This window comes from Gymnoscopelus microlampas (genome assembly GCF_963454915.1).
Source record: "Gymnoscopelus microlampas genome assembly, chromosome: 12".
Lineage (NCBI taxonomy): Eukaryota > Metazoa > Chordata > Actinopteri > Myctophiformes > Myctophidae > Gymnoscopelus > Gymnoscopelus microlampas.
The window spans coordinates 13361211-13386281 of record NC_139949.1 but is presented as its reverse complement, the minus strand read 5'-3'; the positions used below and the strand labels follow the sequence as shown (position 1 = coordinate 13386281).

The following is a 25071-nucleotide window of genomic DNA, read 5'->3' as shown; positions in this document are numbered from 1 at the left end:
CCAGAACTGGAAAACGTTCAAAATATTTTCCAGGAATTTCATGACCCTGGGAACCCTGAAATACATGTACTTAAAATACTGTCCATTTACGGGGGGATTGAGGCACTAAAACAGAATAACAGATTTCAATGCCTAGTAGCTACAGTCAGTTGTAGAACACAGTGGTATCATTTCATAGCCATACTTATCATACCATCCCAATTAACCCAATTAACACTCATACATGAAATTGCTTCATGATAAGTGTTCAAGGTACAATTCATTTTCACCCTTAAAGTGATGTTTGCTGAAAACGAGGAACAACTTCCATTCACACATGCAGACGTAATGTCCTGTAATACATAAATAAAAATATGATTGAGAGCATGAGTGCTGAAATCACTTTTATTGTTCAATACAACACAGTACACATAAAAATACAAAAGTTTATCTTATCCCTTTTTTCTTTAAAGTCGAATACTAGTTTGTATACAGTTAAATGCGTTACAATACACACATTCCTCATACATAGAATTGGGACACAATTAATAAAGTTTTCCTATTTTCAATTGCATACTTATTTTAGAACAGGGGTTTTAAATAAATATATTCAGAAAAGGCTCCATGCACAGTATCGGCAGTTGTTGTTTTTTTAGGCATAAAAACATGTAACTTGTTAACATTGAACATGTTAAACTTAAATTAGGTAACCGGCAACCGGCTAACCGGCAATGTTAACCACTTAACAAGGTTAACCAGTAACAACCAGTAAACCAGCCCTATTTTCTAATTTGTCAAGGTGTCAAGGCGAAAATAGCAGATCTACAAGCTCACAACTACGCTCACATCACATCATGATGCGAGGCGTGGTGAGCTTGTACACCCGTTTTCTTTTGGGAAACTTTTGCCTATAATGGCATGCCCAAAATAGGGACACCAGGTTTTAAAGTGGTTAAGCAGCTTCGACTAGTCTAGTCAGAGATCGACCTTGGCTTGGCACACAGTCATATATTTATTTGAAAGTTACAAGACACTGACTTACAGAAAAATAACCAGTGTAATCCATACTGCACTGTTCTTCTCCTACATGTCCCTTTGAATGTCAATACAAAAAAAAAGAAAAAAAGAAACCATGATCATTATGATCATAACCGAATAGACTGAACAGTAGAAACAACTGCAAACTTCTCTCCTATGTTCATTAACCTGGCTTATTCCTTCCTATTTAACCTCGACAGTTGAGTAGGTCAAGTGGGGACAGATGCCGCTCTCTTGTACACGCCATGAAACATATTTAACCACGTGAGCTTCTATTTTCAGCCGTGACAGCACAGACGAAGAGGTGGACACAAATGGCCAATAGAATGCTACTTGGATCATGGACCGTGGAGCTTAAGACGATCTATAAACAAGTCATAACATTTATATATCAATATCTTACATATACTGAAAATTTAGCTACTTAATATAAATGAACCGGCAACTTCACCCACTAACTTACATACTAACTGGTGTAGTTATCGCAGAGAATTGAAGTTTAACAATTACAGTTTTAGGAGTGACAATATGGGGGATAGCCCCATTTTCCATTTTCCTTAGAAGATTGCATTGACAAAAAGGCAGCGTGAAGACGTTTTCTCTCACAATTTCACTTACTCATCCTGGACAAATTCTGTCCCTCAAAAGACGGCGAAGGCTAAATAGGGTCGACTCCACAACGTTTGCCGTAAGTCCCTTCCTATTGTGTTTGTGCATGCAAGTATGCGGGCAAGCCAGCTATAATACTAAAAAGGAATGACATGTATTCACTGACCCTGAAATGTGTTACAGTAAAAAACTGAAGTGTGTTAAAGGATTCATAAAAAAAAGGAAAGAAAAAAGAAAACACGCGATTGGAGTGAAAGGCTTCATCTGGGAGCATCTTCCGGAACGTTCAGTCAACCTTCTTGTTGCGTAGTCTGATGGAATCTGCCAAGTTTCTGCACACAGGACCGGTATGCTGGGATAGCATGGTTAGAGCCTTCCCGTGAACCAGTGTCAGCAGGGTCTGGTGCCCTGTAGCCCAAACCCGATACCAAGGGCCGTAGAATGGGTCCGACACAGCCGGGCACAGCATGTTGTTGAGATTGACCTCAGTAACCTGGAAGAGAAAGAAAAAAAGCGATAGGGAGAGAAAGGAGTGATAGGAGTTACAAGGCCTAATTTGGTACATGTTCTATGAAGTACATTAAATGAGGTTTAATAATAATAATTTTTGGTAAAAGATAAACCAATAGGCTCTATGCACAGCAGCCATACTGAGAAGACATTCACAGGTTTTTACCAATGATGCTAATGAAGGCTCTGTTCCATTCTGGTCAAACAGGAGTCAGGGTGCTGATATTGTGCATATTTGCTCACTGGAAACACTCTGCTACACCGGTGGGTCTCAAATTTGTGTCCAGGGACCCTCATGGTTCCTTAAGGGGTTTCCAAATGGCCCCTTACGGGTGTGTAACCATTTGGTTCCATTTGTACACTCTAAGAGTTATGGGGGTCGTGGAAATTGAAATATCTGAGAACCACTGTGCTACACTAAATGGAACAGAGCCTTCATTAGTATCATTGGTAACACCTGTGAAGGAAGTGATAATATGGCTGCTGTGCATAGGTTCTATTGTTATACCTTCATACAGTGGATGCAAACAGTAAGTACAATGTAAGAAAGGTTACTCACATATGCCGTTATTCACAAAAGATAATATAAAAAATGAACAAAAATGAAGTCCATCAGACGAACATTGACAGTGGCACTTGTTAGCATTTAGTTCACTGTACACTTGTCATTAACGATTGGCCAAAACACAACAGCATTTCCCCAAACCCCCAAATGAAACATAATTGTATTTTCATTGTGGACTATAATGTGTATCCAGTAGATGGCTCCATCTTACCAGGCCCAGGCCTTGCAGGAAGAGGAAATGGTACAGGAAGAGAATGCCAGTGGATAGAAGAGCCCACCACATGTCACACAGAGGCTCTGGTTTGTACACGCCTGCAGAAAGACACAATCACAACCAGCTATTATTTGTCTGTTTGTCGGAGGTCATACTTTCACAGTGCACATCTTTTAACCCATTCAATCCGGGGACGCATCTGTGTCATTTTAGATTTCTTTGGCCATTCAAAAATATCAGATCTACAAGCTCATAGCGCGGTAGATCTGCTATTTTTGAAAAATCTTGAAACATTGTGCAAATCTCTGAATATATGTATCTTTTTTTTTTTAAAGCGAACATTTTTAACTCAAATCTTTGCTTCTGGGGGGATTCTACAAATGTCTTCTAAATCCTAACAGTTTCTTTGAAAAAAAGATATGTTGCTATAATCAGTGGTTCTCAAACTTTTCCATGTCAAGGACCACCCAAAATGATATGAATTTTGGCCGCGGACCCCCATCTCAAAATATTTTGTTCCAGGGGACCCCCAGAAGTTGTAACAGAGTTAAAAATGTTTGCTACGGGAAAAACTGATATTCAAAGATTTGCACACATTTTCACGATTTTCCAAAAAATAGCAGATCTATGAGCTTGTAAATCTGCTATTTTTGATTAGCCCAAATAAATCTTAAAATGACAGGCCTGAAAGGGTTAAAGGGGACTAGGAAACCCACACCCTTTGCATTTTCTCAGTAGTTGTCAACGGTATCGGCCCGGTCCGCCGCATGACTATACGTTTCAGTGGGGAGAGCAGCAAATGGATGATGGGTCTAGTACGATTCAGCTGTATACCAGTATAATGTGGTTCTGAGGGCAAGTGCTTTAAATACAGGTAGGTTTATCGATGGCCAAAATGGGGTTCATACAAGAACCTTTTGTTCGCCTCTGATCCTGTCCGAATTCAACAACAAAGAGTTGACGCAAGTTGACAACTAACAAGGTTCACAAACAGACAGGAGGTGACTGCACACTGCACCGTTTTAGCTGCCTTATGTGATTAGGACTTGTGACATCGTCTGTGCAACAGGAAGTAAAAAGATTGTGATTATCCATCCCGTCTGACTGATCAGTATGTTGAATTGAGTCTACCCGTCACATTGTGTGACACAACTATGACCTACATCCGCTAACATATGCCGGAGCAATGTATTTCCTAGGGAAAAAAACATGTCTCCTCCGATACACATGAAGTTGCCAGCCGCTTCTTTTCACTTGACAGTGAGGAGTTTCCCTGGGAGGGTGTAGCTCTTGTGGAGTAACACGTTATCTGATCCAGTTCCACTCCCTGTTGAACAGGCATCCTGATCAACCTGTGGGAGCGACAGAGATTGCCCCCCCCCTGCCCGGCTACCCACCCTCGAACATAGCCAATAGGCTCTATGCACAGCAGCCATATTGGAAAGAAATTGGGCCTCTTCTTACTTCCTTCACAGGTGTTACCAATGATACTAATGAAGGCTCTGTTCCATTCTGGTCAAACAGAGTCAGGGTGCTGATATTGTGCATGTTGGCTCACTGCAAACACTCTGCTACACCAGTGGGTTTCAAAGTGTGGTCCATTAAGTAAGGGTCCATTTGGTTCCATTTGTACACTCTCAGAGTTATGGGGGTCCTTGAAATTAAAAGGTTTGAGAACCACTGTGCTACACTAAATGAAACAGAGCCTTCATTAGAATCATTGGTAACACCTGTGAAGGAAGGACATTTCTTTCAAATGTGGCTGCTGTGCATTGTGTTTGCTGAAGCACCCGGCAAAGCCAGAGGCACTGTGGAGAATTTGAGCAGCCCACATTTGTGACATTGCCGAAACACCTTTGTAGAAAGAAGCGCTGCATGGTTCAGATGGCTCACATGACAGGTGTTCTTTAGTACATGGCAGGTGAAAGTATACATAACAAAATCCAGAAAGGGGGGGGGGGGGGGGGGGGTTAGGCACTGTCTGCAGGTGAAAAAACATATACAATATATGTGTTCATCGAGCACAGGCAACCAAACGAACCAATTATTGGAGCCCTCAGTGTGCTAGTGTTTATTTATTTTCTCCTCGTACTGTTGGTCGCCCAGCACCTGCCTAAGTTCGGGTTGGGGATGTGCATGTTGTTTTCTCCTTTTTCATTAACCAAACAAACCAACCCATGTCGACTCACCACTGTCATCAGGGTTTAACAAACAACTTATCAGTCTGAATTATATACCAGCCATGGGTGGCATGCCACCCAAAATACACATGGCCGTGGCTTGTATATAACCAGTAGAGGGAGCTAAAACAATAGCATACCTGCCAAGAAATGTGACTCTTCAATAAGGCATAGTAACAATAAGTGATATACTTAAATACCTAACCAATACTAATAATAAATACTGAAAATACCAAGTCACAAAATGAATATATAAGTACATGCCCCAAAATATATGAAAAAAACATACATCTTCACATACTGTACTATCAATAAATTAAATATGTTTCAATGAAGAAATAATTATATACAAGAAAACATGTAAAACAGATTAAATATGTAGGGTGTTCTGGAGGCGAGTGTTTTAAATTCATGCTTATCACATTTTCTCATCTGTTCAAAGTAGGTTCGCCTCACTGAGAGATCTGTTGATTTGTCAAGTATCCTAAAGTGGTTTTGATGAGTTGATTCTCAGCAGTTACTCAATTTGGAGCAACTGTGTCTTTGAAAATGTTATTGTAGCATATTAATTAAAATACATAAAATCATAATTAAAAAAGGGACCAAGACAGCATTCTTGTCCTTTTCCTTTATTGATAGTTAACCCATTGATACCTGGAACGCATCTGTGTCACTTTAGATGTCTTTGGCTATTCAAAAATAGCAGATATACAAGCTCATAGCGCGGCACCGAGTGCCGCGCTATGAGCTTGTAGATCTGCTATTTTTAAAGAATCGCCTCAGGTCTTAATGGGTTAAGAGGTCACTGGCATAGGGGATGCACAGGAGTGGCCTGGCATGGCCAGACTAATACCACTGAGGGCAAATTTTTTATTTATTTTGCACTGGCAGATTCGTCTGGTTTCCAGGCTAGCACAGGTGAGGTCCTGTTGGTATTTATGTACTGCGCTTATATAAATGTGTATATAAGAATATCGGCAATACATTGACTATAGGGCCCACACATTTGGTATCAGTCCACCCATGTTGTCCTCTTCTACGAAGTCAACACTGGTTCTAAATTGTCCTCCTTTCCTTTTTTGTAGTTGTTTTCTCAAGGTAAATCAGTTTACAGGCGCATAATGCATGTCAGTTGGCATATTAGGACGGGTTGTAGTTTCCCCACAATGTGCACAGGTAGACTCAATTCAACTCACACACTGACAAGGTGGATAATCACGATTTTTACCTTTCTCCATCACACAAATTACACTTAATGCAAGCACATTATCCTAGTAAAGAAAACATACAGGTCCAAAGATGGTGGACCATGCGCCCTCCGTCATAAGTTGATAACAAAAAAAAATATATATCAGGAAAAACAACAGTAATTGATTCAAAAGCCTGAAGAGTAGGTCAGCGCATAAAGTCTATCCTACTGTAAATGCAATCTCTGCCCACTTTGTTGCCTTCTTAGAGAGCAGAGAACCCAAATATTCTACATTTCCACCCCCTTTTCCTTCATATATTATAAAGGCAGTCAATTAAAGGGAGCAGATTGAACTGGTAGGGTAGCGGAGGCAACAACAGAGACATACTGTACAACAGACATCAAAGCCAAGCATACCATTCACGGAGCCCTCCCTGACAATAGAGAAATGCTTTGCTATGGTAATAGAAAACAAGCCATTACAGACACCCGGACACAAAGACACTCCTTATTTCTGCATGACTATGAGCCTAACTGGGACAAGTTGAATATTTCCTTTTGTTGTGCTGCCATGTCATGTTACAAGGGAGGAGTAAAAAGGAGTTTTGTTGCTTCTACATTGTAGAGGCAACAATGACTCAGATATTCCATCCTGATCTCCAGTGGGGCTGTTTCCAATTAAATCCACACTTCACATGGAGAAAGTGTTATGGTGCCATGATAGACGGCCCCCTTCATTACTCTCTCCTCGCACCAGGACGAGATGTTTAAGTTCAAGTTCATTAACATGTGCATAATAACACAATGACATTCTTTGTTCTCTGGCCCTCCCACATCCAACACCTACACATGGATGGACTGTATGCACATATCACTCAGAAGTATACATTATATTGTTGCTGTTGGTCGGAAACCCCCCAAAAAATAGGGATATTAAGGTGCAGTAAGTGCTATTTTTGTTAAAATAATGTTAAGTAGCTTTATATTCTTCTGATAGTAATCATTGCAGTAGAGTGTTTGTTCAGTAACAGAGGTCTCCCAGTCTCTCCATCTCTTTAGTAAACAGAAAAAGCATTTTCAGGAATTTTATCCGATCAGGAGAAAGATTGTAAGAAATGAGACAAGACAACATTGGAAATCGAACACAATAAAATTGAAGCTGTTAAATCTCCTGATTAGATCAAATTGGCAACCCACCTGATAATATATTTTCTGTTTATGAAAGAGCTGGAGAGAAGTGGAGACCCCTGTTATTGAACAAACACTATATAGTAATGATTACTATCTGAATAGAGCTTTAAACTTTTAACACAAAACACACTTTAAAAAAATCACTTACACTACCTTTAACCCGTTGAGACCTGAAGCCGATTCTACATGTCTCCTAAATCTCAAGAGTATTATGAAAAACGTATGTTTCTATATCAGTGGTGCTCAATCTTTATCATGTCAAGGACCCCCAAAATGATACGTATTTGGCCGCGGACCCCCATCAAAATATTTTGTTCCAGGGACCACCCAGAAGCAAACATTTGAGTTAAAAATGTTCGCTTTAAAAAAAAATATATATATTCAAAGATTTGCACACATTTTCACGATTTTTCAAAAATAGCAGATCTACAAGCTCGTATCGCGTCACTCGGTGCCGCGCTATGAGCTTGTAGATCTGCTATTTTTGAATAGCCCAAAGTGTAAAATAATGCTTTTTAGCTCAAATCTAAAAATGACACAGTTCCAGGTTTTAATGGGTTAATTCATGACAAAACATGAAATACAGATACAAGGTTTCTGCCCCACAGCAACGATGTACAAAACAGGTCCACGATGACTTTATATACAACAACATGCGGTGCATATGGGTGCAACCTGACTGCCTGTGGAAAGAAAGTGTTATTGAGATGGTGTGGTGTGTGTGATGTGATGGTCCGGTAACGTTTTGCAGATGGAAGGAATGAGAACGACCAATATGAGCCAGGGATACACAACACGCAACACGTTACTTAAAACAGTGCCTCTCAAACTTGTGCCATGTCAAGGACCCCCGGATGAATATGCATTTGGCCGCTGACCCCCCCCATCTGAAAATATTTTGTGCCAGGGACCCCTATATCCGAGGATTTGTATTGTAAAAATGTTTCAAACATATTAAAAATGTTTAAAATTCTAAAATTCGACCGGATAAAACATTTTTCCGAGACCCCCGTGCGTGTAATGAGGCGATCTCCGCGAGGACGGCGATCACCGATAATATTCCACGATTTTTCAAAGGTCAGTAAAATCGCTCGTTTTCGCTGGCAGTAGCGTCCTGCTATTGCATTACTCTGGCAGTTAAAGAGTTAAGTTTGGTTTATCTATGTGTCCAGTCTGAGAAAAGTTGTCTAGCGTGGCTGAGTAAACAAGGACTCTGTCTGTCTGTTAGACGGACCCCATGCATTTCCAGGATAACAGAGATAACACTCGCAGAAAAGGTTGTTATTTTGAGAGAGAAATGTCCCGCTATATGAATACATTTTGATATATGTTTTATTTTGATGGTAACCATTTAATCGCGATATTACACTTGAAGGTGTGCTTTACCTTGATTATTGGCTCTTCAGTGATGCTTGCAGAGCTCGGCTCTGCCTCGTTCCTGACCGCATCACTGGCGTGCCAAATAATAATCACGGTAACGCACACCCTCTTGTGTAATATCGCTTAATCCATTAAGACCGGGAACGCATCTGTGTCATGTTTAGATTTCTTTGGGCTATTCAAAAGTGGCAGATATACAAGCTCATAGCGCGGCACTGTAGAGCGAGAGAGACATTTGTAACTCAAATCTTTGCTTCTGGGGGTTCCTGGAACTAAATATTTTAGAAATGTTCGCTTTATAAAATATATAATCCAAGATTTTGCCTTTTTTTTTTATTTTTTTTACAAATTTTCACGATTTTTCAAAAATAGCAGATCTACAAGCTCATAGCGCGGCACTCGGTGCCGCGCTATGAGCTTGTATATCTGCTATTTTTGAATAGCCAAAGAAATCTAAAAATGACACACATATGCGTTCCTGGTCTCAATGGCTTAAGTTAACACCGGTGACACTGAATATGACGACACAAGTTGTTACAAGAGAGAAACTCACCACCTTTCCTGAACAGGTAAACAGGGACCAGGTAGAGCATGGAGTGTTGGATGTAGTAGACCTCCTTCTCAAACGGCAGCTGAGTAATACAGTAGAAATGAACCACTTCAGTTAATTTACCCCGGTGTAAAAATGTATTTATACTCTTGTCATACTTTGGAGTCAACATGTCGAAAATAGCAGATCTACAAGCTCACGCCGGCGGCATTGCGATGCGCCATGCGCTTGTAGGTTGGCTATTTTCAGCGCACGACAGCGTTGTACGATGAATGATGCATAAATCAGTAGTTGAAAGTTCTACATTTGTCCATAAACAGTGACAAAACAACTAACCTTTCACTTCATTCTTTACATGTTTCACACATGACTTAATCCTCTTACAATGTAAAGGGTCCATGGGTTAAATTCTGTTTTGTCTCAAATAACAGTGTGACTGGAATGTAGGCTGTTTTAATAAATCAATGCAGAAGTGACTTTTTGGAAATACATATCTATAAAGAAAGACATAATTACATTTATTGTATTGGTGTGGGTGTGTGTGTGTGTGTGTTTGAATACAGCATGTCAGCTTTAATCTGATTAAATAACTGAATTAAGCAGATGGAATGAAGAAATAACAGAATAAAGAAATAACAGAATTAAGCAGACTAAATAAAGCATTTCTGCTTTGCAGAGGGACAAAACAGCAAAGAGAGAGGAGGAACGGCTCTCAAAACTACTCCCAACACACATACATGCAGTCATGCACATAAGAAGAAATAAGATAAGAAACCAGGTTTAGATTTGAACAAGGAATGACAACCCGTGTACCCACCATGTTTTTATATTCTTCCATACTGATCTTCAAAGATTCAATACTTTTGGGGGTTTGTAAAGTCATGTCCATAAAGTCATATCTATAAATGCTGGACCTACATGTTAACTGACTAATAGGGGCATTTGACATCACCTCCAGGCTGAGGAAGACAATGTGAGCTTCCACTGAGGCGTAACATTAAATGGACTGTGACCAAAGCACAATCTTTTGGGTGGCTTGGAGTGACGGGATCCGTGCACAATGGACAATGATATTAGTGAGCTGGAACGCTTAATATGTCAGCCACGAGATGGTCAAGAGTATATTTTAAGAGTTTTGAGATTTCAGAGTACTTACCAGTCTCGTGTTGACCACAGGGAACATGAGAGCCAATAAAGCGCCGTTCAACATGTGGACCTGAAGTCTGAAATTACACATGGAAGAGAATATATATTAATATTCTCTCTCACCTCATTCTTGTGTCCTGAAACTCTGGTTATACACTTAGGACAACTTAAATTGAATGTTTGAACTCACTCACTCAAGGTTGGCAATTTTTTGGGCAAAGAGATTTGGTGTAGACAAAAAGAAGTGGACTAAGTACAGAACCAACCCAGATGTTTAAGTGCCTTTAAGTGGTTAACCGTTGGCAGCAAACTCACAATATTGGCCAAGGGTTTAATTCCACTTTAAACTCTCTGCACGTGGCTGTTGGTGCAGGAGGTTACAGATCATGCATGTCGAGATGGGATGTAGCCAAAACAACATGTGTTTACACGGCACTATTCACAACGCACTTTGGACTCACACTCTACAAACAATGCATTTAAATGCATTTGCTACATTAGGGGTTCTCAAACTTTTGTTATACCACAACCCCATTTCATGGCGACCCCACAATTTATTTATAGTGCAATTTCAAAGTGGAAATAAATAATGTCTTAAAATAAAAGCATACATTGCTGGTCTTATACCCATTAAGACCTGGAACACATCTGTGTCACTATTCAAAAATAGCAGATATACAAGCTCATAGCCCGAGTGCCGCGCTATGAGCTTGTAGATCTGCTATTTTTGAAAAATCTTGAAAAATATATTTTTTAATATTTTTCAAAAAACTGTCTTAATGGGTTAAATCAGTTGTGTGTGCCTCTGACAGGGCTTGTGTGTGTGTGTGTGTGTTTTGTCTTTCCTGTGTGCTGCTGGTTCTCTGTGTGTTGGAGCCGTATGTGTTTATGAGGAGTGACGTTTTGACATCCTCTTCACACTGGTCAGTAGTCGACAACCCCACCTTTTTCCGTTTCTCCAAGAAAACAAAACTGCACTTTTTCGGTTGCCCCAGCGGCACCTTCCCGCGACCCCACTTTGGGGCGCGACCCATAGTTTGAGAATTATTACACATTATCATACATTCCTAATAATTGAGATTATTAGGAATGTTAAAGTGAGTGAGATTAAGTTTAAATTTAAGTCTCAGACTTACTGTTATCTACATTAATCTCGGCACACTCACCTGAAAACAACCATCGCTGTTTTACCCGGCGGACAAGCCAATAAGAAGATCTGTTGCGGAAGACAGGGAGAAGGAAAATGTCAGATAAAAATGCGTGATACATCTCTTTCTCTGTCTCTATGACTTTACTCGACCTACACCCGTCTCATCCTAGTGATTTCAGCCAGCAAAAAAAGCATGTTTGCAATGTGAACCATATATAACGGTTTATGCTTAAGGTGACAGCGCGTGGGCTGAGCGCACGTCCCCTCGACAAAATGTTGAGAGAATCAATCAAAATGCAATCACGTTTTTATTCATGAAACGCTTTCCAAATGTTAAAATGCTGTGGAGCGTGCTTTACATAAGGATAAAGATCATCAAACAAGCTACCGTACAAACTGTTACGCGCCATTTCACACAGTCAATATAGTTGTTGAAATAAAATGTTATTTGTATCCTGAGTGAATTCATTCTGCCAACCAGTTAACCCATTAAGACCAGGAACGCATCTGAGTCACTTTAGATTTCTTTGGCTATTCAAAAATAGCAGATATACAAGCTCATAGCGCTATGAGCTTGTAGATCTGCTATTTTTGAAAAATCTTGAAAAAAAGCTTTTTATATTTTTTTCAAAAAAACTGTTAGGATTTAGATTTTTTTTTTAGAATCGGCCTCAGGTCTTAACGGGTTAATAGAAGACCTCCAAAACTCAGACATCTTCCTGCCATGGATTCCAATGTAGGAACAGGACTGATTATCCTCAAAGAAACCTGCAATCGTGTGCATTAAGTTCAGAAAATGCCATTGTATTGCATGAATTTACGAATACAAATAAATATGCACACTATTTTGCAACTAAAGTGCTGTTCCTGCATTGTATTCCTCTTCAGGTAGAACAAGCTTAGGCAGACATCCCACAGTTAGGCAATTTCAATCTAGAATTCAACAGCTTGCTATGTTTTTTTGTGTGTTTAGTCTGTCTGATTGTTTGCTTTGGTACTTAATGTTGGTGACACTTTAGAGTAAGGGTATATGAAATAGGGTGGAACAATTTTCTTTTATAATATTACAGAGTACGTCAGAACACAAAAGGAACAGAGAGAGCAGAGCACCAAGCTAAATTTGGTTTAACCCATTAAGATCTGAAGCCGATTCTACATGTCTCCTAAATCTCAACAGTATTCTGAAAAACGTATATTTCTATATCAGTGGTGCTCAATCTTTTTCATGTCAACGACCCCCAACATTATATGTACTTGGCCACGGACCCTCATCAAGATATGTTGTTCCAGGGACCCCCCAGAAGCAAAGATTTGAGTTAAAAATGTTTGCTTTAAAATATATATATATTCAAAGATTTGCACACATTTTCACGATTTTTCAAAAATAGCAGATATACAAGCTCGGCTATGAGCTTGTATATCTGCTATTTTTGAATAGCCCAAAGTGTAAAATAATTATTTTTAGCTCAAATCTAAAGATGAAACAGTTCCAGGTCTTAATGCGTTAATCACCATTCATTCAACATCATTAGACAGCTAGACAGGCAAACTTAGATTATTCACCCTGATTTAAATTTATTTAAGTTTAGTTTTTTTGTATGAGGATGAAAGCTTGAGAAACACACAACCTGGGAGATCCACAGAGAAAGAGACACACAGAACTAGTAAAGAAGGGCTTTTCATCTGGAGAAAGTTACTCAAGAATATAAATGTCAACAATAAAGCCACAAAATGTGAACTGACCATTACTCCGCAATCCCCACCCCGGCCCAAACCCCTGTGTGTGTGTGTGTGTGCTGCTTTTTTTTGACCCAGCTGGACATTCATTGTCTATAAGGCATAGCAGTGGCGGCCATTTTGTAGTGCCACAGATAGAAAACCCCATATTTTTTTCCCATAAAGATTTCCGAAAATATTTATATAAATCATTTTAAGCCTGGAACCAAACCATCTAGGCTTAGGAAAAAAGAAAACCGCAAAGAAAATGGTATTTACAGTGCCTTGCAAAAGTATTCCCCCCTTCACTTTTTCCACATTGTTTTGTTACAGCCTTGGATTAAACAATGGATTAAATTGAAAACGTTAACACAAAATTCTCCACACACTACCCCATAATGACAAAATATGTTTTTTTTCTGCAAATGTATTTAAAAAAAAATCACACCCAGTGTGAAGTGGGCGGTGTGGTCACAGTGGGTGATTCACTTAAAAAAAAAACATAAATGTGTTTTTTTTAAGTGCACAGTCCTATTTATAGGACTGCACATGTGTCACGTGTTTCACTAGCCAATCACGGTCCTGAATAGAGTCAACCAGTGTACAATGGTGGCCAATCACGGTACAGGGTTAGGGGGGTACAATGGTGGCCAATCACAGCGCAGGGTTGGGGGGGTGCAATGGGTGGGGGTCCAAACCTCACATATAGGGGCGGTTGCACCGCCCAAAAATAAAAATGGGTCTTGGTCAGGGAGGTGACCATTAAGTCACAAAGATTGAACTCTTTGGTCCGAAAGTGTAATGTCTGGACAAAACCAGGCACCGCTTATCACCTGGCCAACACCACCCCTACAGGGAAGCATCGGTGGTCGCAGCATCATGCTGTGGAAATATTTTTTTATATATATTCAGCAGCAGGAACTGGGAGACTAGTCAGGATCAAGGGGACATTTTATGCAGCAAAGTACAGCGAGATCCATGATGAAAACCTGCTCCAGAGCGCTCTGGACCTCAGACTGGGGCAGAGGGTTCACCTTCGAACAGGACGACAAGCCTAAGCACACAGACAGGATAACGAAGGAGTGGCTTCAGGACAAGTCTGTGAATGTCCTCGACCCTGTCGACCCGGAGCCCAGACTTGAAACCCATTGATCTCTGGAGAAATGTGAAAACGGCTGTGCACCGAAGCAACCCGATGCAGCTTGAGAAGATCAGGAAAAGAAAACTGGGAGTAACTGCCCCCAAAATAGGTGTGCCTAGTTGTGGCATCATACTCAAGAAGAATTTAGGCTCTAATTGCTGCCAGATGTGCTTCAACAAAGTATTGAGTAAAGGGTGTGTTTGTAATGTTTTGTAATTTTGTATTTTTAACATTTTTTTTTTTTTAACACATTTACAACCATTTCTAAAACAACTTTCATTTTGTCATTATGCGACATTGTGTGTAGAATTCTGAGCAAAAATGGCTGTAACATAACAAGATGTGGAAAAACGTTAAGGGGGTGAATACTTTCGCAAGGCACTGTATTAAATATAGTATATAATGTACTTAATAAATATACTGATTAGCTACCTATTCATGATGTTTGTTTAATAGGACACAATACAAATGTAACCATTTGACAAGCCTACATACAGTAAGTGTTAGTCGAGAAAATCTACTTTGCTTTATTACTGGTCATTTCATGTTATTTGTTTTCTAAATCCTAACAGATTTTTGAAAAAAATATAAAACATTTTTTTTCAAGATTTTCAAAAATAGCAGATCTACAAGCTTGTGGTGCGGCACTCGATCTGCTATTTTTTAATAGCCAAAGAAATCTAAAACGACACAGATGCTTTCCAAGTCATAAAGGGATAAAGTCTGTGGAATATCACAGCATATTAACTTTAAAGCCACAGAATCAAGGACTGTTCTCAGTGGAATCTAGGATTTTTCTCCTGGAAACTAACTTAACCCCCAAAACAGCTTCTCCTGAGCGTTCATCATGACCATCTGAGCAGCCATCAGCTGGGTGAAGCCGCAACAACAGAATTCCCCCCTGCTGAATAAATAAAGCTGCGTTTGGTGGGCCCTCGCCTGTTCTCACTATGAAATAGCACTACTTGCAACCGTAGTAGAGCACTTTGGGTCTCCTCATTTCCTCTTCCCGCGGAATTAGGTGAAGCACTCTCACAGCACTGAGCTAGAAAAGCGGCAAAAAATGTGGGTGTGTGCCCGAGTGTCATGTTTCCATCACTGCTGACTGTGAGCTGGAGCCGGAGGGAGGGGAGCAGGGTTGCCAGATCTGCTTATTATAATTTCCCCACAATATATTATTTGAAAATAGCCGATCTACAAGCTCACAACGCGTCGCATCGCGACGCGTTGTGAGCTTGTAGATCTGCTATTTTCAAATAGCTGATGTATATGTTAAAGCGGTCATGTGGTCCATAGTCACTTCTTTTGGGCTGGTATTCCTAGACCTGGTTGCTTGTTTCTCTCACAGAATCTGGAGGGGGGGGCTGCCACACAGAAAGGCTCTGTCCACAGAGGTTTGCATGCTTGTGCGAGGGGTGGAGGAGAAGAAGAAGAAGAAGAGACCCATGTCTAGGGCTGTCACGATTATGACATTTGACATGACGATTCAAATTGTCGCTCAAAGAATTGCGTTTAACGATTTCGTTGCGTTTTTGTCGTGGAAAATTACATTTCCGTTTGGCTTTTTGGGCTTTGAAGTTGCAAATGGCAAATATGACACATAACCCCAACGGAAACAAGTCCTCAAACACTTTTTTGGTCGGACCTTTTAGACGAAAGTATTATAAATGTAACTGTGTTGTTTTACATTATTTTGCCTAATACAAATTTCAATCAATCAAACTTAAATATACAAAGACATTACTCTTATATTTAATAAGGTTATACTTAAAAAAAATCATTTTAGTGGAAATATACTTTAAAAAATCATTATATAGTGGAAATAGCCGATCTACAAGCACACAACGCGTCGCATCGACGCGTTGTGTGCTTGTAGATCGGCTATTTCCACTATTTTTCTAAATGTTTGAAAATATGAACCTTTTTCAACAAGGAAACGATGATGACGATTAGGGCAAAATAATTGCGATTATCTCAAATAATTGCAATTAGACGATTATGTAATAATTGTGACATGCCTGTACCCATGTCTGAGGACCGCAGGTTCCTTGTGGGGGTATACTAGTGGAGGGGGGTCAGATATGTACTGGGGGGGGGGGGGGGGGGGGGCAAGGACGCAGCAGAGAGATGTGTAAAGTGAAGAGGTGGGGTTTTGTAGGTGATGGTGAACTTAACTGGAAGCCAGGCCTTACAGGTACATACACAACATCTAGCTCATGTGGAGGGACTACCTTTGTTATTTGATAAGGTTATGCATACTAGCTGTGTTTGTATACAGGGTGTTTAAACAGTACCTCTCCGTCATCTTGTCCTTCATCTTGTCCTTAAACAAAGACCCGAGTCAAATTCCAAGTAAAGTACAGTACAGTTACAGTACAGTACATGCATGTATGAATACTTACACACAGATAAAGTTTATTCCAATTCCCTGTTCCGACAAATTGAGAAGCATAGTTCTCTTAAGCAGGACAACTCAATGTCATTCTATGTATTCAAAACAAATTTGCCATTTGGCAACATGCATGCAGTTGCATTTCAAAACGCTTAAAACAGCACAACAAGAGATTAAAAGGAAAATGTGCTATTTTCACTCCCACACATAATTCAATTCTGACATTTGGATTGACTCGCTCCATTTGCATATTGTGCTTGCTTATCCAAAATACTAATTTAAATAAAAACAGCACTTTGTCAAGGAGGGCCAACTCGTTGTACGACGGCTGTTGGCAGCACTGGGCTGCCAACGCGGCCAATTATTTTTCCATGAAGCTTATTTGAAAAGGCATTGGTGAGAAAAGGAGGATATGGAGAGAGACAGGACGTGACACGACATGCAACACAGGTCGGGTGCCAGAGTCAAACTAATCCACAGCACACTGCAATTAGGTCTGAGTCACCAACGGCCCAACAATCCTGCGTTATCCCAACTCCACTCGACTGTTTCAAGAACATGGTTGTCGTCTCATCATAGGTAAATGCTTACAATTCTGTGAGAGGCGAGGTACTGCCCCAAATGTCTACGAATTGGATGTTGTTGTTACAGTCAAGTCAAAAGATTGGTCAATAAATATTGAAATTGTTAAAGGAATAGTTCACCCAAAAAATTACTTATTTCCTATCAATTAGAATTAATGGAGACTTTTTTGTTCTATCCGGTAGGAGACAAAGAGTCTCCTTTGTGTCTCCTACCGGATACATAAGCATCTTTATTATCATCTTAAAATTATTGGCTTAGGAATGCGACAAGAACAAAAACATCTCCATGAATTCAAGACTTCATGGGGTGTGTAATTGATAGGAAATAAGTCATTTCTTGGGTGAACTACTCCTTTAAACTAGTCACCCTATCTGGGTGGACCTGATGGTTAAAACAAGGGAAATATGATTAAAAACTATAAAAAGGCCAGCTTATGAGTTGCCTCACACAACAAAATATGTCATGCAGGGAGTTGTCAGAATGATGTAAGCAGGGAGTATTCCCGCAATCTTTTTATCTCATTCAGAATCGGATAAACAAGCCCCGCAAAATGAGGTCACATAAGGTGAAGGAGCATGATGATGAGCATGTTAACCAATTAAGACCTGAGGCGATTCTTAAAAATGTTTTCTAAATCCTAACAGTTTTTTTGAAAAAAAAGGAAAAAAAAAATCTCGATTTTTCAAAAAAAACAGATCTACAAGCTCATAGCGCGGCACTCGCTATGAGCTTGTATATCTGCTATTTTTGAATAGCCAAAGAAATCTTAAAATGACACAGATGCGTCCCCGGTCTTAATGGGTTAAAGCATTACAAATGAAGAAGAGTGTAAGGTCAAAACATTCTTTAATTGGAGTGCCTTCAAAAGCGAAGTTAACCGGCACAAACCGGCCAACATGCTGGTGCCTGGTAGCTAGAGGGCCCTTCCCACATGGCAGCACCATCTGCAGAGAGAACTTTCCATTTCCGCTTCATGGATGAACCGCTGCCGTCCACCGTTCAAACTAGAGCAGTGGTTCTCGACCAGTGCCAGTGGTGTGTTCTACCGTCAGATGCTGTGTACGGCGTATACCTTGAGATTTTTTTTCTTCGCTACTTCGCTATACCTTCAAAAACTGTTTCATCCATTGAAAATGCGAGAGCGTATACCCACGACCACGCGCATCGTATCGTAGCGTATACTTTCCGGAAAAAAAAATACAACACAACACTGGTCCGGGGACCACCAAGTGGTCAGTGTTTCCCCTTAGCCAGAAGCTGAAGGTGTGGGGGAGGAATGCGAAACAATGTGTGTGTTCTCAAAACTAGACCATACCCGGTGAAGGGCGCAGGCGAAAGTATTTGCAAAGTTGGGGTTAATGCACGTCCTGTCGCGCGGTTTCTCCCCCGCGCGCGCCCCGTCGTGGCGCCCCCCTATTTTTAAGTATTTTTACTGTTTTTCTCAACTTTTAGGTATTTTTAGTGTTTTTATCAATCTTTAAGTATTTGTACTTTGTTTTTCAACTTTTAAGTATTTCTTATACAGTACATGTGCACAGTAATAATCTGTATAGTGTACATATGAATTGTCTCCAGATTTAGGAAAATATACTTTTATTAGAGAAAAGTATAGACAAATGTATACAAATCAGTCAAGTCACACATCAACAACTAGTGATGGCACAGATGGCATCCTGCCTGAGAGCATTTGAGCCTTATATCAATGCATTTGAGCGTTGATATTATTTCTTTCTGTACAGAAAATTAAGGGGTGGCGGCCCGTCACTGCTTAATGCATATAGGGGAAACACTGGTGGTCCTTGGGGGGGGGGGGGGGGGGTCCAGGTGGTCCCCAGCTAAATGATGGAGAGTTGGTAACCAAATGCACCCTTATAGATCTTTAACTCTTGAGAGCGTAAAATGAAATGGTTTCATTTTACGCTCTGAAGAGTTAAATTATTGTTAAACATCTGCATTACTTAATTATAGAATTGTTATTTTGATCAACGTTTGCCTGTTATCTCTGCTACACCACATCGATGCAGCATGGAATTGTGGACAAAATCGTATCAACCAATAACAAAATATTCGATAAGTCTTGGGTCGGAGGGGCTAAATCTCATCAAACGGTGGTCCGTGGCTCAAACGCCGAATAAATAATGGACGTCGATATGAAAAGGGCTGAAAACCACTGAACTAGAGTCGACGGTAGTCAGTGAATTGCAGCACTGTACTTCCTTCCTGTTGTGTCACCTCATGTGGAGGTTGATTTTGAGACATGATTGGTTTCCTCAACCACCTTCAAACTGCCAGGCTGTATTCAGATTCAGATTATATGGAGGCTGTACAGCTGTTTATAAGTTTTCCAAAGACAAAATCAAGCACATTCAAAGCACTTCAATGTCTGTTCCAGTACAGACGTATTATTATTATGCTGTAACATTAGGCTGTACAATGTCATAACATTAGGCTATACAATGTCATAACATTAGGCTATACAATGTCATAACATTAGGCTATACCATGTCATAACATTAGGCTATACAATGTCATAACATTAGGCTATACAATGTCATAACATTAGGCTATACAATGTCATAACATTAGGCTATACAATGCAAGAGCATTGTGATGATGCCAATAATCTCTCTACACTAATTGAATAAAGTAAAGCATTTTCCAGCAATGCATTCAAACTTCTAATAAATAATATAGCATACTCAATCCAGCTATTATAAGGATTGCCGGCACTTGTACAAGGTCAGATATTTTAACAATGTTTCCGACAAAATCTGATCTGGCCCAGATAAGCCTTTTATAGACTGCACGTCAATGCGTGCATGGCCTTGGTGGGGAAGTGTTTGAGATCCACATTTGTCCCTGTTGGTCCAAATAGCAACTGTACTCTCCGCTTTCCTATTGTTCCCTTCAGTAATAAAGGACAGAAAAACTAACGGGAGGGGACTTCCCCATTTCCTTTACAACATTTGTAAAGGAAATGTTTTATACAAACTCTCTTATTGACACCAAGAGCAGACCAGTGGCTGTAGTAGTGGTGTGCGCAAACGCCACTACCTCAAAATACCGTACTTTCTCTGCTTTCAATTCCGATACTCCTGATACATCACGGTTAATCTATTTACTCTCTGGCTATTGGTTTCAACTTTCAAATCAAGCCAGAGCCCTCTTTCCTGTGTCTGCTTCAACTCTATTTCCTGCTGTCTGATGCAATAATTAAGTGGACAACTCAGTCCTGTTTTTGGCTTGATTGATTGAAAGCTTTATTAATACGTTTGATAACAATACAGGTAGTACAGTCAAAGGTTATGCTAAAAGGAAAACACAAAAAGCCCGGGGGGGCAGGGGGGTTCGTTCAATTGTGGTTCATTGTTCACATGTTCATTTTATTATTCATTTCCGGTTTATTTTCCTATTACTTCTTCATTATAAGCTCACATTGTTATGAATAAGTCTGAATGGGGTCTCTAACAGAGACTGTACTGTAAAAGGACACCTGCTTATTTTGTAATCGGGTCCATTTGGTTACATTCATTTTGTATCCATTGGGTTAGATTTGGATCTCAGAACTCCACTTTTTGACAGATGGCAACCGCTTATCACGTTCATAAACACCCTCACATCCCTTGACCCAGACTGATCCTAAAGAAATACTCCTTCTCTGAGGTGAGCACCTCAGATACTCTGACGTAAACTCAGCCCCATTGTATCTTGGTTAGTTTTTTTAACTACTTTCTTTTAGTCTGTGTTCAATTTTGTTTTGTTGTCTGTTTTTGTTTTAGTTTTGTGTTGTTCTTGGTCAATTTCAGTCCTGTCTGTGTCTCGTCATGTCCCATAAAAGTAAAAAGGAATCATGGTGATATGTTAATATTAATAACCAACCTTCGTTTCTCTGTACCACCTGTTTCACCAATAAAATATATATATATTTTAAAATAACTCCACGAGAGGTGGACACTGAACTCTGAATTCAGCTTCTTTTTTTTCTTTTTTTTTTACTATACTTTATCATTGTCATCTGTCGTTTCAAATAAATATACTAAAATGCATTTAGAGGTAATTCTTTATTCTCTCACCAAGGAAATACTTAATTTACACAACACTCTTCCCTTCGTAAAAACTTTGCTTGCTCTCTGTCTCTCTCTTTCACCAATGTCTGTCTCATGGCTCATGCTTCTAGGCTCATGCTTAAAGGGCTCTGATTACACTTTTTGGTTGATGAAACAGTTAGAACATTGCATTGTGTTCCTCATTACGCGGATGTGGGCTGTGTCTCAATACTTTCAAAATGCAAAAGAAATCTCCCAAAAAGGTGTTGTGCAAAAGTGGTGGCAAGTAGAGGTGGGGAAAACTTAAAGACTATATGTTTGGCCTGTTGAATTCACAGTAACATTTCAGGTTCTAATTTTGCAGCACATCTCGTAAGAAGGATATCACAATAATGCAATGGTTTCCTGTCCAGCAAAGACTGCAGTTCAATGTACTTTCAGCGACTGAGAAAGTCCACATAACTGACCCCTTACATAAAGCAGCTCACGCCAACCCCCTGACCAACAGGAATTTCTCCTTTGCAGTCACTTACCCTTGGAAGTACACTCCCCCTGCATTTCAGTAGAGCTCAACAGGTAGGATTTGGGGAATTTATAAACGTATATATGTTAGACAGAGAAAAAGGACCACCAGATGAACATATCTGCCAATTTTGTAAACAATATACATTTTCCTGCAGGTATTGTTCAAACAATGTATGCAGAACTTCATAACGTCCAACAAAATTAGACATTAGATGTAATGTTTCCACAACTTCAGTCAGAGCTTGAAGAAGTTTATTCACCAGTCCTTGACTTGTTTTTCCATTTCCCAATCAATGTTATATTACACACCGATTCATCTGTCCTGCTTTAACAGCATGACTGACTTCTGTGATGTTATTGCATGTGCTACAAAAAAATCATGCAAATAATTGTGGTTTGACAACCAGCTCTGTGACACATCTAAACAAATGTTTGCAAATGATTTCTTAGAAGACCTTACCTAACAATGTTAGTGCTGGGTTTCTTTGCTATTCATTTGACTATACCAATTTTAATAACTACAGTTCATGTACTGTAGTCATGTGATGACTGATGAAGGCTAGATAAGAACAATGCATGCTTCGACATTTTAAGAGTAGAACTTCAGCACAAATTGCATGATGTCTTGTTATAACAGTAAGCAATGGTGTAAACTAAGTTACTAAGTACATTTACTCAAGTATTGTACTTACAGTAAGTACAATTTTGAGTTATTTCTACTATACAAGAGTACTTCCCATTTTTACTTTTACTTCTACTCCACGACTACATGATCTAAGAGGCAGATATTGTACTTTTACTCCACTACAATTATTTGAAAACTTAACTAGCTACTTTGTAAATTTCGATTATTATTACAAAACATACATTAACCACTTCAGCTCTGTATACATTTCAGCAAATTCAGCCATTTGAAAATAGACGATCAACAAGCTCACAATACTATTGCGATGCATTGTGAGCTTGTAGATCTGCTATTTTCAAAAGATTCGTATACACTTGAAAACTTGTGAAATGGGATATTCTGCACAATGACTACTTTAAGTACATGTTGATGCCAATACTTTTGTACTTTTACTCAAGTACATTTTCAATTCTGGACTTTAACTTAGTATTTCTAAATCGCAGCATTGATACTTTTACTTAAGCAAAACAACTGAGCACTTCCCCCCACCACTGCACAACAACACATACAAAACAAACGCATGCTTGTCTTCTATAGCATTGGTTCTCAAAGTGGGGTCCGCGGACCCCCAGGGGTCCTTGAAGGAGTTCCAGGGGGTCCCCAGCTAAATGATATAGACCCTTATGAGTCTGTAACTCTGAGAGTTAGGGTCCATTTGGTTCCATTTGTACACTCTCAGAGTTAAATTGACATAGATTTTACAATATAAATTGCGGTCCAAGTGATAGTGATGCCATTAAATGGGGGTCTGTAGCCCTAATGCATGTCAAACTGGGGGTCCTTGAAATTAAAATGGTTGAAAATCACTGCTAGAGAGCCGTACAAATCTTCTCTTATGGGGGTCCCTGGTATATCTTTTGAAATGGGGGTCCGCGGGCTAATAAGTGTCAATTTGGGGGTCCTTGACATGAAAAAGTTTGAGAACCACTGTTATATAGAACAGTAAGGATCATGCAATCAACGAGACTTAGTATATCAAACAAAACTCTCACCTGCACCATGGTCACGACGTGACACGGGTTCAGGAGGTAGATCACGGTTTTGGTCGCAAACTTGAACCCGACCTCCACCCCAAAAGTCATGCACAGAGCGACGAGCAACAGGTTCTTCACCAGGCTGTCCTCCTTGACCGTCTTAGCCACGGTGTCCTTACACCCGTTCACCCTCAGCTCTCTGGAGACGTTGATCTTCCTCAGAGCCAGGCAGATCTCCACCACGGAGACCACCACGATCACCAGGGTCTCGCTGAGGCGCTGCTGCGGGGCGAGGAAGGCGGCGCACTCGGGGCCCCCGTTGCCCTCGAACTTGGGGTCCACGCCGCCGTACACCCAGTCCAGCAGACTGTAGATGTTATACCGGGACATGTTCCCCGCGATCGGCTCGACGTCTTGCGGGGAGAGATGAGACGGAGTCAACGACGCGGGACTGACTTCTTGTCGAAACATGAACTGCAGCAAGGGTTCCTCTGCTCTTTTGCAATAATCCGCTGTCTGTGTGTGGCTGCTGGGAGGCAGACATGTAGATCCACCACCTAACCAACCAACCCACCCGGCAACAATACTTGAGCTTAGATCTCCTCCTACAGACCAGAAGCTGGACTCCTGGAGGTGTAGCAACTCTCTGTGAATGTTTTACCCCACCACGTTAACTAGTAAAGACCACCGGCAACAAGGCAGGCAAGCCCCCCGACGCGATTAGCAGGCATGCTACGACAAAAAAAAAAAAATCAACACTCATCAAATCGGTATCAAGATGACCTAAAGAAGCGCAGAAGTTTAGTGCGGCTGGCCGGGTGTACTGTTGTTTAGCACAGTGAAGCTAGCATGTCATTTAGCCGGGCGATCACTTCACGTTGACGCCTTTTTGTACATTAAAGCCACAATAGCGAGTTTTTTTCCAACGACTAGAGATGTAGTCACTCTACCAGAGCTAGCCTAGCCTAGCTCCAGCCCGTGAATCGCCTACAAGCTAAACAAGGCTCCCCCAAAAAAGAGAGAAAAACGGATAGTGTAGAATAGATCCCATTGTGTGGATGGATGGACGGCCGGGGCCGTGATTGGCTATAGTTGGTTGCCTAGCAACCTCCGATGCCAGGAGCAGGGTTGCCAGATCTGCTTATTATAATTTCCCCGAAAGATTTTATTTGAAAATAGCCCATCTACAAGCTCACAACGCGTCGCATCGCGACGCGTTGTGAGCTTGTAGATCTGCTATTTTCAAATAGCTGAGGTATATGTTTAAATGCTCATGTGGCCCATAGTTGCTTATTTTGGGCTGGTT

General features: G+C 40.3%; 1 protein-coding gene across 2 annotated transcripts; it reads right to left on the bottom strand.

Moving 5' to 3' along the window:
- Positions 1-370: 370 nt before the first annotated feature.
- tmem164 (transmembrane protein 164) lies at positions 371-24778 on the bottom strand. Of its 2 annotated transcripts, none has more exons than XM_084073398.1 (6): positions 23784-24778; positions 11718-11767; positions 10562-10628; positions 9412-9487; positions 2913-3013; positions 371-2119 (listed from the first exon to the last, which is right to left on the bottom strand). In XM_084073398.1, the coding sequence occupies exons 1-6, from the start codon at positions 24234-24236 to the stop codon at positions 1913-1915; spliced, it is 954 nt and encodes a 317-aa protein (XP_083929524.1). In that variant the 5' UTR covers positions 24237-24778; the 3' UTR covers positions 371-1912. The 2 variants fall into 2 exon arrangements, with proteins under 2 accessions (XP_083929524.1, XP_083929523.1); XM_084073397.1 differs by having other exon boundaries at positions 9409-9487; positions 23784-24776.
- Positions 24779-25071: the final 293 nt, after the last annotated feature.

Bases quoted from the DNA above. Each gene is read 5' to 3' on its own strand.
- tmem164 (XM_084073397.1), bottom strand. From the start codon at position 24,236: ATGTTTCGACAAGAAGTCAGTCCCGCGTCGTTGACTCCGTCTCATCTC. The intron at 10,629-11,717 runs GTGAGTGTGCCG...GTGTAATTTCAG, and splicing joins ACAGCGATGGTTGTTTTCAG to ACTTCAGGTCCACATGTTGA. The intron at 2,120-2,912 runs GTAAGATGGAGC...TTTCTCTTCCAG, and splicing joins TCCTGCAAGGCCTGGGCCTG to GTTACTGAGGTCAATCTCAA.